The following is a 15285-nucleotide window of genomic DNA, read 5'->3' on the forward strand; positions in this document are numbered from 1 at the left end:
GGTTAGCATAAACAAAATTTTGGTTTCGAACATTTTTGAGATTAAGTTTTTTTTTTTTATTATTATTTTACGGGAATGCGACGAACCTACAAGCCAACATTATATATACGCCCATACCTCTTATTGATAAAATTGTCCTTAATTTTCCTGCTTAGCAGATTTCTAACAAATGATTAACAATGATTTGTCAAGGCTTTTATATTTTATACAATATAAATTTTATACATATTTTATATCATCAATATATTTTATACAATATAAATATATATTTTATACAATATTTTATACAATATATTTTATATTTTCAAGGCTTTTATATTTTATGTCACTGGTTATTTGGTTTGGGACGGTGGTCAATGATGTGACTCGGTAGGGTCAGCCGGAGTCGACCCAGCTCTAAATGGATTAAATAAAAAAAAACAAGTTTTTTTTAATGAAAGCAAGGAGCGAAATTAAAACTTCAAAAACGAACAGAAATTATTCCGTATGTGAAAGGGGCTGCCCCCTGTTCAACCCCTCGCTCTTTACGCTAAAATATTTTATTGTTTTAAAAAACAAAGTTGTGAGACAGAGTCAAACTTTAGCGCAAAGAGCGAGGGGTTTAGGAGGGGGCATCCCCTTTCATATACGGCATAATTTTGTTCGTTTTAAGTTTTAATGTCGCTCCTTACTTTCAGTTAAAAAATATTTTTTTGTAAATATAATTTCTAAACACTTTTGAGTTAACACAGTTTTTACTTTGGCTCACCGTACGTGAATAACTAAAACAAAGTTTGTATATTAATTTTACTTTTTTTTGCTAAATGCCCTTCCTCGAATTTTTGTTCAGATGTTACTTACGAATTAACTTACATAGCGAGGTTATATAGTCATATATTTTTATTACGTATATTAGGGGGTTCGCCCCCTAGTCAATACCTCGCTCTTTACGCTAAGTTCATATTTTGTTCCAATTCTTTAAGAATGACCCCTTAATCATAAAAGGCCGTTAATTAGAATAAATAGCTCTGATGAAAGTACAAAAAAAGCTTTAGCGTATAGAGCGAGGTAATGAGTAGGGGGTGAACTCAATCATATACGTATTAATTTCTGTTCGCTTTAAATTTTGCAGTTTCTCCTTACTTTCAGTTGAAAGAATTGTTTTTTTTTTTATTTAATTTATGATCATTTTTTAAATAATGCTGGGAAATCCGTCACCCCCTTCATAGCAATGTCTTTCCCCCATGAAAAATTCCACGTAACACCCAACCCACCCCACCCATCAACTACAAAAAAAAAATCCCCCCCTGAAAACTTCTGAATACTTCCCAATAACCAATACTATATTTGGGCAAAGTTCATAACTTGCAGACCTTCCCCCGGGGATTGTGGAGGATTAAGTGATCCTCAAAGGCATATTTATTGTATTTTTCGACCATGCTGAACAAAATGGCTATCTCAAAATTTTGCTTGGATGACTTTGGGAAAAAGATGAGCGTGGGAGGGGGCCTAGCTGCCCTCCATTTTTTTGGTCACTTAGAAAGAGCGCTAGAACTTTTTATTTCCGTTCTAATGCGCCCTCCCGCAATATTCTAGGACCAATGGGTCGATACCAAGGCCGTATCCCGGGGGGGGGGTTACCCGGTTTGACCCCCCCCCCCCGAAATTTTTGACCGAGCCGAAAATAAGTCGAAAATTAGTAAAGCCTAGGTAAAAATCAGTAAAATTAGTCGAAAACTGAGTAAAAAATTAGTAACCCCCCCCCCCCCGAAAAAAAATCCCGGATCTGCCCTTGGTCGATACAATCACCCCTGGAAAAAAAAAAAAAAAAAAAAAAAAAAAAAAAAAAATAAACGCATCCGTGATCTTTCTTCTGGCAAAAAAAAATGCAAAATTCCACATTTTTGCAGAAAGGAGCTTGAAACTTCTATAGTAGGGTTCTCTGATACGCTGAATCTAACGGTGTGATTTTCATGACTTAAGTTCATCTTATTAAGTTCTACGACTTTTAGGGGGTGTTTCCCCCTTTTTCCAAAATAAGCCAAATTTTCTCAGGTGAACAACTTTTGATCAGTAAGACTAGACTTGATGAAATTTATATATTTGAAATCAGCATAAGAATATGATTCTTTTGACGTATCTATTGATATCAAAATTCCGTTTCTTAGAGTTTCGGTTACTATTGAGCCGGGTCGCTCCTTACTTACAGATCGTTACCAGGAACTGTTTGATACCTGGAGAAAACTTGGGGAAAACACGGGAAGCTTCAGATGATTTGCCCCTAATCACGCATTGCATTTCCGGCTGAAGACATTGAATCAGGAGATCGGTACCTGCACAACGCAGACCATTGGTCAGCATCCGAAAAAGTTTTTCTTTTTAACAGCAGAAATGTAAGCATCTTAAAACAATTTAAATAATTTTTAGTACATTTTGTAATATACTATATTCAATAATTTAATTTAGTAAGTATTTTAATGTAGTAAGTAAGAATTAAATTTAGCAGTTTAATGATATTTAGTAAGCATATTTAGTAATTTAAATCCCTTAGTGCTAGTCTAGCACTAACTGATAGCAAGGGCGGATCCAGGATTTTTTTCGGGGGGGGGGGGTTTACTAATTTTTTACTCAGTTTTCGACTAATTTTACTGATTTTTACCTAGGTTTTACTAATTTTCGACTAATTTTAGACTCGGTAAAAAATTTCGGGAGGGGGGGGGTTCAAACCGGGTAACCCCCCCCCCCTGGATACGGCCTTGACTGATAGTGCTAGTGGACTTTGTGACCGTATTTGATCTCTAATTATTAACAGTTAAAGTTACGCTGATGACCTTTGTGCGTTAGCTACATGTTAGCGACACTTAGTAGACCAGTCAATATTCTTGAGAGTTATCTAGCTGATCATGATATTCTGTATATGTTTTTATAGTCAGCAAGGGTATATGTTTTGACATGGGACCCTTGAGAAACTCTTTGCCCCGCCCGTTGCAATCGGTGGTAAGGCCGTACTCAGGATTGTTTTTCGGAGGGGGGTTTACTAAAAAAAAAAATTCGGTGGGGGCTTACGCAAAAAAAAACCTAAAAACGCGTACAAAATGTGTTTATATCCATTTTTGTTACATTTTTACGAGTCGGATAAACATTTCGGGAGGGGGGGCTCAGACACGGCCCCCCTCCTCTGGGTACGGCAGATTTATCATGATTTAAGATAAGCCACTTATCTAAGAGATAAGCCGCTGATTCATCGGTTTAGTCAGGACTACAAGAATATCAAATAGTTTAATCTTTGTTCTCATTCTACCAATATTTATGATTTGCTTTTGCTTGTAATCATGCATCTCATAGTCACCTTAAAGTGGTGCATAATGATTTCTTGTCGTTTTTACATAAAGTTATCTCACTATTCTAGTGCAACTGAGTTGTAATTAATTTGTAATTAACCTGACTCATGTCACCTACATTATGTTTTTTCGTACAGAACCAACTTCTTCTGGGAATGAATTGTCTACTGCCTTATGCACTTCAGTTTCAAGGCTTTTGAACCAATTTGGAAGAACCTGTACGAGCATTTTTAAAATGGCTAAGCCGTTTGTGTTTTATCTCTTTCTTTATTTCAGAATATATAGCTTTTTTAACTGTAATAACGCACCATATTATTTTGTTAGACTTTCATTTTTTTTAATTCTTTTTATACATTTATTTTTCTTATGTTTGGCGTCTGACTTTATCATTTTCAAACACCATTTCCATGATGTTGGTGTTTCTATGGTGTTCCATAGTCATAAATGTCTTTCACTAATACTCCCTCCACAATGCATTTTCTATGCTACCCTAGAATTTAAGATTCAAGACCTAATAAAATCTTATTTCAAATCGGTGGCTAATTTAAAGGGTTTAAAGGAAAGCCGTTTGCTAAACTGACTGGTAAGCAAACAGCGAAATGCTAATGTATTATAAGTGTAAGCACTTACATGTATAAATGTAACAGGCGTTTAGTCTCATTAGGGGAGAATATCACTGTTACATCCTTCATCACTTTGATATCAAACAAAACTTCGCCACCCCAATCAGAGACATATACGAAGCTTATAATTCCTATTATGTCTGTCCCTTACCAAAATCTTTTAAAAATTGATTTGTGTATAGCAGGGTTGCTTAGTATCATCAAAGCTCTTCGATCTCTCTATAATTGCAGTCCTTTGACATATTAGGCCCCTTCTTTTGCACTAAGATCTTACATCTAAGATCTCACATCTTTCTGCAAAGATTTCCGTTCTTTTAACTCATCTTTGTTCTAAGATCTTACAGCTCACTAATGTTAGCAAAAAGTGTAAAAGACGCCATCTTTGTGCTATATAGAACAATGATGAGAGAACTTTGATGATATACTCATCATTGTTCTCAGACCGCTGATCAGAGCAGAATGATAAAAGGCGTTTGCAAAAAAACCCTAGAAGATGTGAGATCTTAGTGCTAAGACTCAACTTTTGAGTGTTCTTTGTCAAAAGATGTAAGATCTTAGCACAAAGATGAGTAAAAGAAGGGCCCTATAGATAACCTGTCAGGTGCCCTTACAGGTTGAGCAGTGATAGACAAACTAGCTTACGCCGATAATATAGGCCTCTTTGCTGTGTCCCTCTGTCATCAGGCCAACTTTGTTCATTTGAGCATAAACCTTTTTGGGATGAACATCATGGGTATCGACAACAAAACCCTTGCACTTTTTAGGAAAACCCAATTCTCTGGGATATTCCAGCCTCCGGCTTGGTTGTGATAATATAGAGTTGGTCAAGGACTTTACCTATCTTGATACCTGACACATATTTAACAAGAACCAATTCAAAGGCATCAAGAGACACTTGATACACGTGAACTCCGGTTTAGAGCATTCATTCCCATAGAGGAACAGAGAGTTTCCAACAACGCTTAAAATGAAACTATTCAACTCATTCATTATCCCAATAGTCATTTATGGCTGTGAATATTAGACTCTTAATGCATGTAGCCGGTATCACCTCACTGCTTTAGAAGCAAAATCTCTGGGATATTTTGCTGGTACTGCTTACCATGACAAAATCTCTAACACCAAGATTCTCAAAAGTCTCGAGGTCAGACAAACCATTCTTGTCAAAATGAAATGACAACAAATTAGATGGAAAGGACATGGCAAGCTTATAGAAATCACTCGTTTACCGTTAGATAGCCTTTGAAGGCCACTTAGCTCTAACCCTAAAGAGCGTATCTTCCCAAAGGGATGGAAAGACAGTATCTGTCGCTCAACATACCGTACCTTCTCCACGTGACGGAAGATAAAAGTTCATATAGAAATTACATCAACACACTGGTAAAAGAAAAGACCCCAAGATGACCTTCGAGGACGGTTGGGGCTTGAGTGATAAAAAACGAAACCGAAAGCCTTGGTAAATTGAATACATATCTGGGACCTGGGCTTTAGATTGAGATAAAAATAAAGATGCTTTAACTTTTAAACCATTTGACTAATTATTGTTGCCGGAGCAAAAATCAGAAAACTAGGCAAAACCTGCTAGACTTGCAAACTCTCTAAGTATAAGAATCCAAAGGTGAGCCCAATTTAAAGGAACTGATCATTATTTGAAGCAAAAATATGCCTTCTTTAGAGATATGCTACTGCATGTTTTGCAAATAACTGTACACTTTAAAAGCCTGCATATCTCTTTGTGCAGTCTCTTTCTGAAGTCTTATGCTTTCTTACAAGTTTTTTTTTTAAGTTAACCTTTCCATTTACGTGGGTGATCTGCTTTTCCGTGTCAATTTTGATTATCATTGCTACTAGAAATAAATAAAAAAAGTAAAATAAATAAAAAAAAAGAAATAAAAAATAAATAAATAAATAAAAAATAATGAAAATAAATTAAAATAAATTTAAAAAAATATATATAATAAATAAAAGAAATATTATATTAATCAAAATAAAATAAATAAACAAAATAAAAAAATATATATAAAAATATTTGATAAATCAAATAAAAATAAATAAATAAATAAAGAAAAGAATTTTAAAAAAGAAATAAATAAAAAAAGAAAATCTAAATGGATAAATTACTTTTACAAGATATGTAGGATCGCAAGCTATCGACGTCATCTTGATGGCTTCTCAATTTGTGTAGTCCAAAATCAGTGACCTTCAGAACAAAACGGCTGTCCACAACACAATTTGAGGATTTTAAATTTCCATGGCTTTTAATTTCTGTTGAATGCAAGAATGACATCCCCTAGAAGAAAGGAAAATTAACAACAAATCAAAATAACTAGTAGCTATAGCAACGGTTATTTTTCACACTAAAAAGGGCTGTTTACCAGATATAATTGGTAATGAAGACAAAGGAATTGACAAGCATAAAAAAAGGAAACAAGCTAGATTTCATTGGCGGAAAGGAAAGGGATTGAATATGGGGTTTAGCCCTCCCCTCCCCCCCCCCAAAAAAAAAAGTTTAAGTAACTACTTTTAAAGCATGTAGTTGTTCTTTTCAAATCATGCTGAGACCCGACAGTTTGGTTGATACCTTTAAGATATGGAGTTAACTTTCAAAATATTTTCAGCTTTTGGAAATGGGCGTGGCCTCATTTTTTCTTCCTATATCGTACAGTGTCGATTTAGAACATTATTAAATATAAAAAAAAGTTTTTTAAACTGAAAGTAAGGAGCGACATTAAAACTTAAAACAAACAGAAATTATTCCGTATATGAAAGGGGCTGTCCCCTCCTCAACGCCTCGCTCTTTATGCTAAAGTTTTTTATTGTTTTAAAAAATAAAGTTGTGAGACAGAGTCAAACATTAGCGTAAAGAGCGAGGCGTTTAGGAGGGGACAGCCCCTTTCATATATAGAATAATTTCTGTTCATTTTAAGTTTTAATGTCGCTCCTTACTTTCAGTTTAAAAAACTTGTTTTTTTTTATTTAATTTCTGATCGTTTTTTAGTTAATGCTGCTTTTATATGCATAAAAATTTTACTTTTCTTTTGCTAAATGGATATCTTTACAAATTAACTTACGTAACTAACTTCTATATTCGTATATTTTTCTTCTGGCAAAAAATACAAAGTTGCAGATTTTTGCATATATGAGCTTGAAACCTATGTAATAAGGGTTTTCTGATACGCTGAATCTGACGGTGTGATTTTCATTAAAATTATTTCACTTGTAGGGGATATTTCCCCCCTCTTTAAAAAATCGAGTAAATTTTCTTAGGTTCGTAGTCTTTGATGAGTCATACTAAACTTAATAAAATTTATATATTTAGAATCAGCATTATAAACACATTTTTTTGATACATTTATTGACATCAAAATTCCGTTTTTAAAAGTTTCGATTACTATTGAGCCGTATCGCTTGTTTATTTATTGTTTTTTTTTTGTTACGTATATGTTATTACGTATCTGAGGGGGTTCTCCCCTTAGTCAAAACCACGGTCTTTACGTTAAAAGTTAAAAAAAAAAGTTTTGATTCACAAACCCCTGAATCACAAAGGCCGTTTAATTAGAATAGATAGCTCTTTTGAAAGCACTAAAAAAAAAAACTGTAGCGTAAAGAGCGAGGTATTGACGTGGGGGAGAACCCCCTCACTTACGTTATAATTTCTGTTCGTTTTAAGTTCTAATATTCCTTCTTACATTTCAGTTGAAAAAACTTGAATTTTTTTATTTAATTTCTGATCGTTTTTTAAATAATACTTGGAAATCCGGCGCCCCCTTCATAGAAATGGCCCTTACCCAAAATAAACATCCTCTACGGAAATATTCTTCAGAGTAACCCCCTCCTCTAGCCCCCCCCCCCTCCTCAAGAAAAAATCCTTCCTGAAAATGGTTGTATACTTCCCAATAACCAATAAATAATGCTGGCAAGTCTGGCGCCCCCTTCATGGCAATTTCCCTTCCCCCATGAAAACTTCCTTCATGAACAGATCCTCCAAAATAACCACCGAACCACCCATCCCACCCACTAACACAAAAAAAAACTCCTGAAAACTTCTGTATACTTCCCAATAACCAATACTATATGTTAACATTGGGTAAAGTTCATAACTTTTAGCCCTCCCTCTGGGAACTTCGGGTGATTAAGTCATCCTAAAAGACATATTTATCATATTTTCGACCATGCTGAACAAAATGGCTATCTCCAAATTTTGATCGGGTGACTTTGGGAAAAAAATAAGCGTGGGAGGGGGCCTAGTTGCCCTCCATTTTTTTTGGTCACTTAAAAATGGCACTAGAACTTTTGATTTTCGATCAAAAGAGCCCTCCCTTGATATTCTGGGATCACTAGTTCAATACGATCACCCCTGGGGAAAAAAAAACAATGAAAACAAACAAACAAATAAACACGCATCCGTGATCTTTCTTCTGGCAAAAAATGCAAAATTCCACATTTTTGTAGATAGGAGCTTGAAACCTCTACAGTAGTGTTCTCTGATACGCTGAATATGATGGTGTGATTTTCATTAAGGTTCTATAACTTTTAGGGGGTCTTTCCCCCTTTTTTTGAAAATCACCCAAATTTTCTCAGGCGCGTAACTTTTGATGGGTAGCACTAAACTTGACGAAAGTTATATATTTGAAATCAGCATTGAAATTTGATTCTTTTGATATATCTATTGGTATCAAAAACCCGTTTTCTAGAGTTTCGGTTACCATTGAGCCGGGTCGCTCCTTACTTACAGTTCGTTACCACGAACTGTTTGATCAGAAAGTGGCCACTTTGAAAAGATAATCCAGAAGGGATATTCTAGATGATTGCCTTTCTCATTCTTAGCTTTTGTGATAATAAAAACGCAGCAATAATAGATATCTGTACAGATAAAAAACATTTCATAAAAAGTTATTTCTATGGAAAAAATTTGGTTTTTCATCACATTTCTTATAGAAAAATAAAATCTGAAAATATTGACCCTTTGAACAATATAAGGGAAACCTCAAAAAGCCAGAAAAAACTCAAAGGGGTGCACTACTATGTGGACAGAGTCCTTATGATGGTCAAAGGTGTTATTATATCTTATAATAGTGTGAAATTATATTATAATCATGTTGTAACATGATGAGAATTAAATAGTCATCAACAATATACAGAAGGGCAAGCAAGATCAACAAAGGCAGTTATTCGTTTTGTAGTTTTCTTTGCATATGCTTATAAATTGGGAATAAAATGTTTTTTTAAATATAAAAATACAAATTTTTTTTTATACCTTTAACGAAGAGTATGTAAACTTTCGCTACTGTTTATATATTTGGACTTTGATCATTAGCAATATGCCAATTCCCAAAGATAACAACACCTTCAAAGGGAAGCTACACCTTCTTAATCTGTTCGATGCCATCTGTTTTTAGCTTTTTTTTTTTTTTTTTTTGCTGAATCCACGTTCCCTTTTTATTTCAAACCCACTGCTACCCTAAACTTCCTAACTATATATGAAGGTTTTTTCTTTAAAAATGGGATCCCAAATTTCCTTATCTGTTAAAATATAAATAGCTGTGCAAGCATCCATTTAACTTATTCAAGCAATCAGACGAAAAATATTGAGACGCCTCTAAGTTCTTTCACTATTTCTTGAACCACCAAGTATATCAAAGTAAAAACAAAATTTACCCCCTTGTCCAATATTGGGTCTATCCTATTTGAAAACCATGAATTTCTTTGATTTTTCTTTGACTATTTCAAGATTGTAAAGTTTTCAGGGAAGTGTTACGTTTTTGTCAGCGTTGCCACAATGAACCATGAAAATGAATAAACAAAACTAATCAGTCAAATTTCTTAACCCTTTGCGTCCGTAAAAATTCAATCATTCACCACATCATAAATATTAAACAATAGCAAAATTTTGGTTCCGAAATGGGACACAGTAAAGCACGCGGAAAGGGAAGTTTCCCTTTGTGTCAAGGCAATAGCTTCAGTTGTTACCGCAGTACGAATATTAAAGAAGGTGGAGTCATGAAGAAAGGAGTGCGCCTGATGTGTCCCAAAAATCTTTAACGAAGAATATGTAAATTTTCGCTACTGTTTATATATTTGTACTGTGATCATTAGCAACATGCCAGTTCCCAAAGATAGCAACACTTTCAAAGGGAAGCTACGCCTTCTTAATCTGTTCGGTGCCATGTGTTTTTACCTCATTTTTTTGCTGAATCTACGTTCCTATTTTTATTTCAAACCCACTGCTACCCTAAACTCCCTAACTACATATGAAGGCTTTTTTCATTAAAAATGGGATCCCAAATTTCCTTATCAGTTAAATTATAGATAGTTGTGCAAGCATCCATTTAACTAATTCAAGCAATCAGATTTAATTTTTACTCTCCTTTAAAGTTGAAGAGGTAATTTCTTGACCACTGGTGAGTACCTTTGACTTTTCCTTTTCTGGAAAGGTAATTACTTTCCTGTTTGAGGAAATGATGAAATCCCACTCACATTTGGCATCCATGTAATTGAACTACTTAGAAACTTACTTTGCAGCAAATCCAGGGGATTGATAAACAGTTTCCCAACCAAAGCTATTTGTAGCAATTTAATCAACCATCAGTAGGAATTGATCTAATTTGGCTGACGTGATCCTTGGAGAGCAGGAGAAATGTTTTCTATTATTGCTGATTAAGACGAAACGAATACTGAAGTAAGTTTTTAGTTCCTGCTTCCAAATATTTTCAGGCTTGCAAAATTTACATGTTTCAGCAGCATTTGGTTTGTGTTGCATTTCCATTTCCTCTTGTGTTTTTATAGGGAAAACTACCCGCTTTATATTTTGAGAAATATTTGTTTTCGTAATTTCATTTAGAAAATTGAGATAAGCCCTTACCTTTTTACATTTTTGTGAATTGGTGCCACCAGAGGCGCAATTTTTAAAGAAAATAATTATTTAGATATTTCGTCTTCAATGTGCTAATAGAGTTCAAATATACTTTTTTCTTATAAAATAAATTTCCACTGCAAGAACGAACCCCTTCATTCTGTTCAACAGTGTAATTTATTTTATACTTCTAGGTATTTTCGTCACTGTTGAGTTGCCACTCAAAAAGAGTGGCATCACGATACGGCAGAATTACTGTTAAACTCAATTAATTGTATGTCGAGCGTGTCTGTGGGAACAAAGGGTAAGAGATACTTTTTTTTCTCTCTTACTGCTAATAAATCAAAAGCAGTATTAAAATAAGCTTTTAAGTTCTCACTTAAAGGTTTTTGCGAGACCTGGAAAGTTCATATTCCTCAGGGGCATATGATTTGCGCCGTATTTCTCTTTCCACTGGTGTTTTTGAACCGTAAGTATCAAAGAAAAACTGATTTAAAAATTTGGCCTGAGTGTGTGAAGAATTAAAATTTAATAAAAAAAAAAAAAAATTTGGACAAGAAAAAGAAATTCTTTAATTCCATTTTTTCTGTCGCTCATTTATACTTATATGTACCTCCAATGCAACTGACAGATCTGCTCATCTCATCAAAAATCCGGGAAACTCCTGAAAATATTTAACTTGAAATAGTTGCATTGGAAAAGGGCTGCATCAAAATACAAAGAGAATTACTATGATATTTGACTACTCACATGTGAGATATTTTAAGGTGTTAGTTTTCTACTCACTCACTGCAGTAAGTAAGTAAGTACTGCAGCAGTACTTAACTAAGTAAGTTAGTACTGCAGCAGTGCAGTAAGTAATTCTACTCACTCCAGAATTTTAAGGTATTAGATATTTTTCTCTCACAGCAGGTAAAGACAAGCTTAGGTAAAAAAAAAAAAAAAAAAAAAGGAATAGTGTCTCAATGTTTAAAACATGCCCAAGAAACGATGGCTTGCAGCTGGCTCATAGGCCTGACGAACATGGGGAATATGAAATTTATTGGTATCACTAATATTGTTAATACAGCAATCGATTTAAATATTATAGTGGGCTAAACTTTAGAATGGACCGTTCTTCTGGGGTCAAACTTCCATATGGGTTCATCCCCAAATGGGACTGGATGAGGATGTAAGGAAGGATTTAAAAGAAACTGGGACTTCTTCGAAAAGAGTAACGAGTGAGGCTTTGAATAATTTGGGGTAAACACGTACACATGTGTGTTTTCCTCAAATCACTTTGAGTACTATTTTAGTACTTTTAAAAAAAGCTCTTTATTGTTCTAACTAAACGACCCGTGTTTCAGCAATCGTTCTTGGAGAATTGGGACAAATTTCAAACTTTAGTGTAAAGATTGAGGTGGTGAGGAGGGGGCAACCCCCTTCATATAGGTAAAAATTTCTGTTCGTTTTAAGTTTTAGTGTTGTTCCTTACTTTCAGTTGAAAAAACTTGTTTTTTTATTTAATTTTTAATCGTTTTAAATAAAGTCAGGAATCTGGCCCCACCTCCACGGAAAAAAAGAATTTTGTATAGGAATACTGGCAAAATCCTCCAATATAAAACTTCCTCTGACAAGTTCACCCCCCGGAAATTTCCCTCCCCGTGGAAAATTACCCCGTGGAAAAACTCCCAGATAACAAATTCATACTTCCCGATAACAAATACAATGCGTAAACAATGGTAAAATTTTTTAACTTAAAGACCTTTCCCCAGGGTCCGCGGGGGTTTCCCCAGGGAGCATGTATATACTAAAGCATAGTTATTGGGACTTTCAACTATGATGAACAAAATGACTATCTCAAAATTTTGATCGGATGATTTTGGGGGAAAATGGGCAGGGGAGAGGGCCTAGTTGTCCTCCATTCCTTTTGGTCACTTAAAAAGGTCACTAGAACTTTTATTTTCAGTTTGAATGAGCCCTCTTCCAATATTCTAGGACCACTGGGTTGATACGGACACCCCTGAAAAAAAAACAAATCAACAAGCATCCATGATCTTTCTTCCGGCAAAAAATAGAATATCTCACATTTTTGCAGATAGGAGGTTGAAACCATTGAAATAAGGTTATCTGATACGCTAAACCTGATAGTTTGATTTTCATTAAGATTTTCGACTTTTAGTGGGAGTTTCCCCCTTTTTGAAAATCAGGTAAACAGTCTCAGGCTCGTAGCCTTTGATGTGTAACACTAGACTTAATGAAACTTATATATTTGGAATTCACGTAGTAAGTCAATTGTTTTTATATATCTATCGGTATCAAAATTGCGCTTTTTAGTTTCGGTTACTATTGAGCTGCGTCGCTCCTTACTTACAGTTCGTTACCACGAACTGTTTGATAACAATTAATTGCAATAACTTATTGAATAAGCAGATAGTCGTGTTCTATCGAACACAGTAGTAGAAAGCTATCTTATAGTCCCATGCCTCACCCCTGCTGCCATCTACAATTTAGTTTAATGCTGACGGGACTCCTAATATGGGCATAGAGTCCCTAGGGAGAACACGTGGTTAATGGGGTCAATGACCTCTTTTTCCAAGGTCGATTTGCTGAGGTTGTTGTTTTGGCCAAGTGCAAGCTCGAGGCGAATGTCAAGGTGTCAAGAAATAGGAAACAGTATTTGTTGTTGTTGTTGTTTTGGCAAAGTGCATGCTCGAGGCAAATGTCAAGGTGTCCAGAAATAGGAAAAAGTATTTGATGTTGTTGTTGTTCTGTGCATGTGCACGCTCGAGGTGAATGTTAAGAGTTTCCAGAAATAGAAAACAGTTAGATCACGTGTTTCCTTCTCAGCCAATCAGCGAGTCGGTTAGATACCCCTTCTCAACCAATCAGAGGGCTGGTTAAATATTAGCGACGGAGGGAATATGAGCAAAGGATTTTGCTACAGTTTTATTAGTCTGTGAATAGAATTCAAAGGAGTGAGAAGAAGAACAGTTTGACTTTACTCATTTGGATGTATATTTGTGTGTTGATGACGAGTGGAATGTTTACCCTCTTAGAAGTTGATAGTGGAGTTGATGGCAATAATACAAGAGCACCAAACATTGCGGTGGAAATCACGAGAGGATAACGGCTTTGTCTGGAATGGGATGAAGTATATGCAAGATATGTGATATCCTTGAGAAAATTTAAAATGGAGGATCAATTATGTTTCGCTGCAAAAGTTGATATAGCACACGTGAATAGACTTCAATATGCTTTAAGTGCGTTAGTGAAACATATCGAAGACAAAAAACTGTATCGCTAAATGTACATGCATAGTATTATTGTTGTTGTTGTAATTATTCAACAAAATTGTTTTTAAATCGAAAATGTCCCATTTCTTTTATGGTTAGGGCTAGTGAATCATGGTCAATCTAGAGTCAGCAGTCAGAGTGAAAAGATTGAAAAACGAATAAATTTGAGAAACAGAGAATTAGATCAAATCTAGTGTTTATGGTAAAACATTTGATTTAGGATGACTATTTTCTCGAGTTATCTCTTCAACGCCGGATATTCTCTCGTCAGGGAACACTTGACAATATAATCAGGACTGTACTATTGTACTATTGAATGAAACTTTTAAAATGTGATTCAAATGCTTATAGTCAATTTATTGATATATTAATTGGAACAAAGCAGAATCATATCGTGGATATACTTTTGAAAACATTGCCAATGGATTCAGTGTAGATGGCTCCCCCGCCATTCGAAAGAGGTAACGTCACAGCTACTCCTCCCCCTATTCCCCACACTGAATTTATCCATCGGCAGGAACGATCAGTTTCGTTTTAGCTGTGAGAGAGTTGACATTGGAAACCAAAAAAAATGTTCTATACTTGTCCATTGTGCATGTACACTCTTGGCAGTTGGATTCAATGTGAGAATTGTAAAATTATTGATGACTATAGTGAAAAGTGCAAATTATGTAATCCTTATAAATTACATAGAGGCTATGCAGTACAAATTGAAGGATGTAATTCATGTCTTGAGGAGGTGTGTGACTCTCACCCTAGAGGACACCTGTGCTCCAATTGTCACTATGATAAATGTGATCAGTGGGAGAATACTTACCCTGCTATGATTTGAAAGAATCATAAACGTGATTTTAGTTTTTTTCTACGAGATTGGTATCGTCGTGGATTTAAATTATTCTGAAAGGAGGAGATTGGTCTACGACTCTACTATTTGAGCAACAATACAATCTGATGTCTTTTTCTCCGTCGTGACGACATAAGATATTATGACAAGAAGTTTATGGATTTTTATTCAACTGTTATTGAATGTGATTTACCCGTTGAAAACGTTGTTTGTGATATTGCTTTAAATAGACTGATTGAAACACGTGAATTTCATAATATGAACGCAAATAGTATCATTGACTATACAAAGAGATATGACAAGAGTGAAGTTACATTGTACTGTAGAACAAGTGACCCTGAATTTGCAGTCAATCAAGATCAATATAAAG

General features: G+C 34.9%; 1 protein-coding gene across 1 annotated transcript in view; it reads right to left on the reverse strand.

Annotated features, from left to right (window-relative positions):
• The window catches only part of LOC148948201 (atrial natriuretic peptide receptor 2-like), a 95525-nt gene that overhangs the window by 18812 nt on the left and 61428 nt on the right, over nucleotides 1–15285 (reverse strand). The window contains exon 6 of the mRNA XM_089094579.1: nucleotides 6065–6233. Coding sequence (XP_088950705.1) covers nucleotides 6065–6233 — 169 coding nt within the window. The remainder of the gene's footprint in view (nucleotides 1–6064; nucleotides 6234–15285) is intronic.

Source organism: Artemia sp. Qi Xiang Cuo, chromosome 9, assembly GCF_049724085.1.
Source record: "Artemia sp. Qi Xiang Cuo chromosome 9, ASM4972408v1, whole genome shotgun sequence".
Taxonomy (NCBI): Eukaryota; Metazoa; Arthropoda; class Branchiopoda; order Anostraca; family Artemiidae; genus Artemia; species Artemia sp. Qi Xiang Cuo.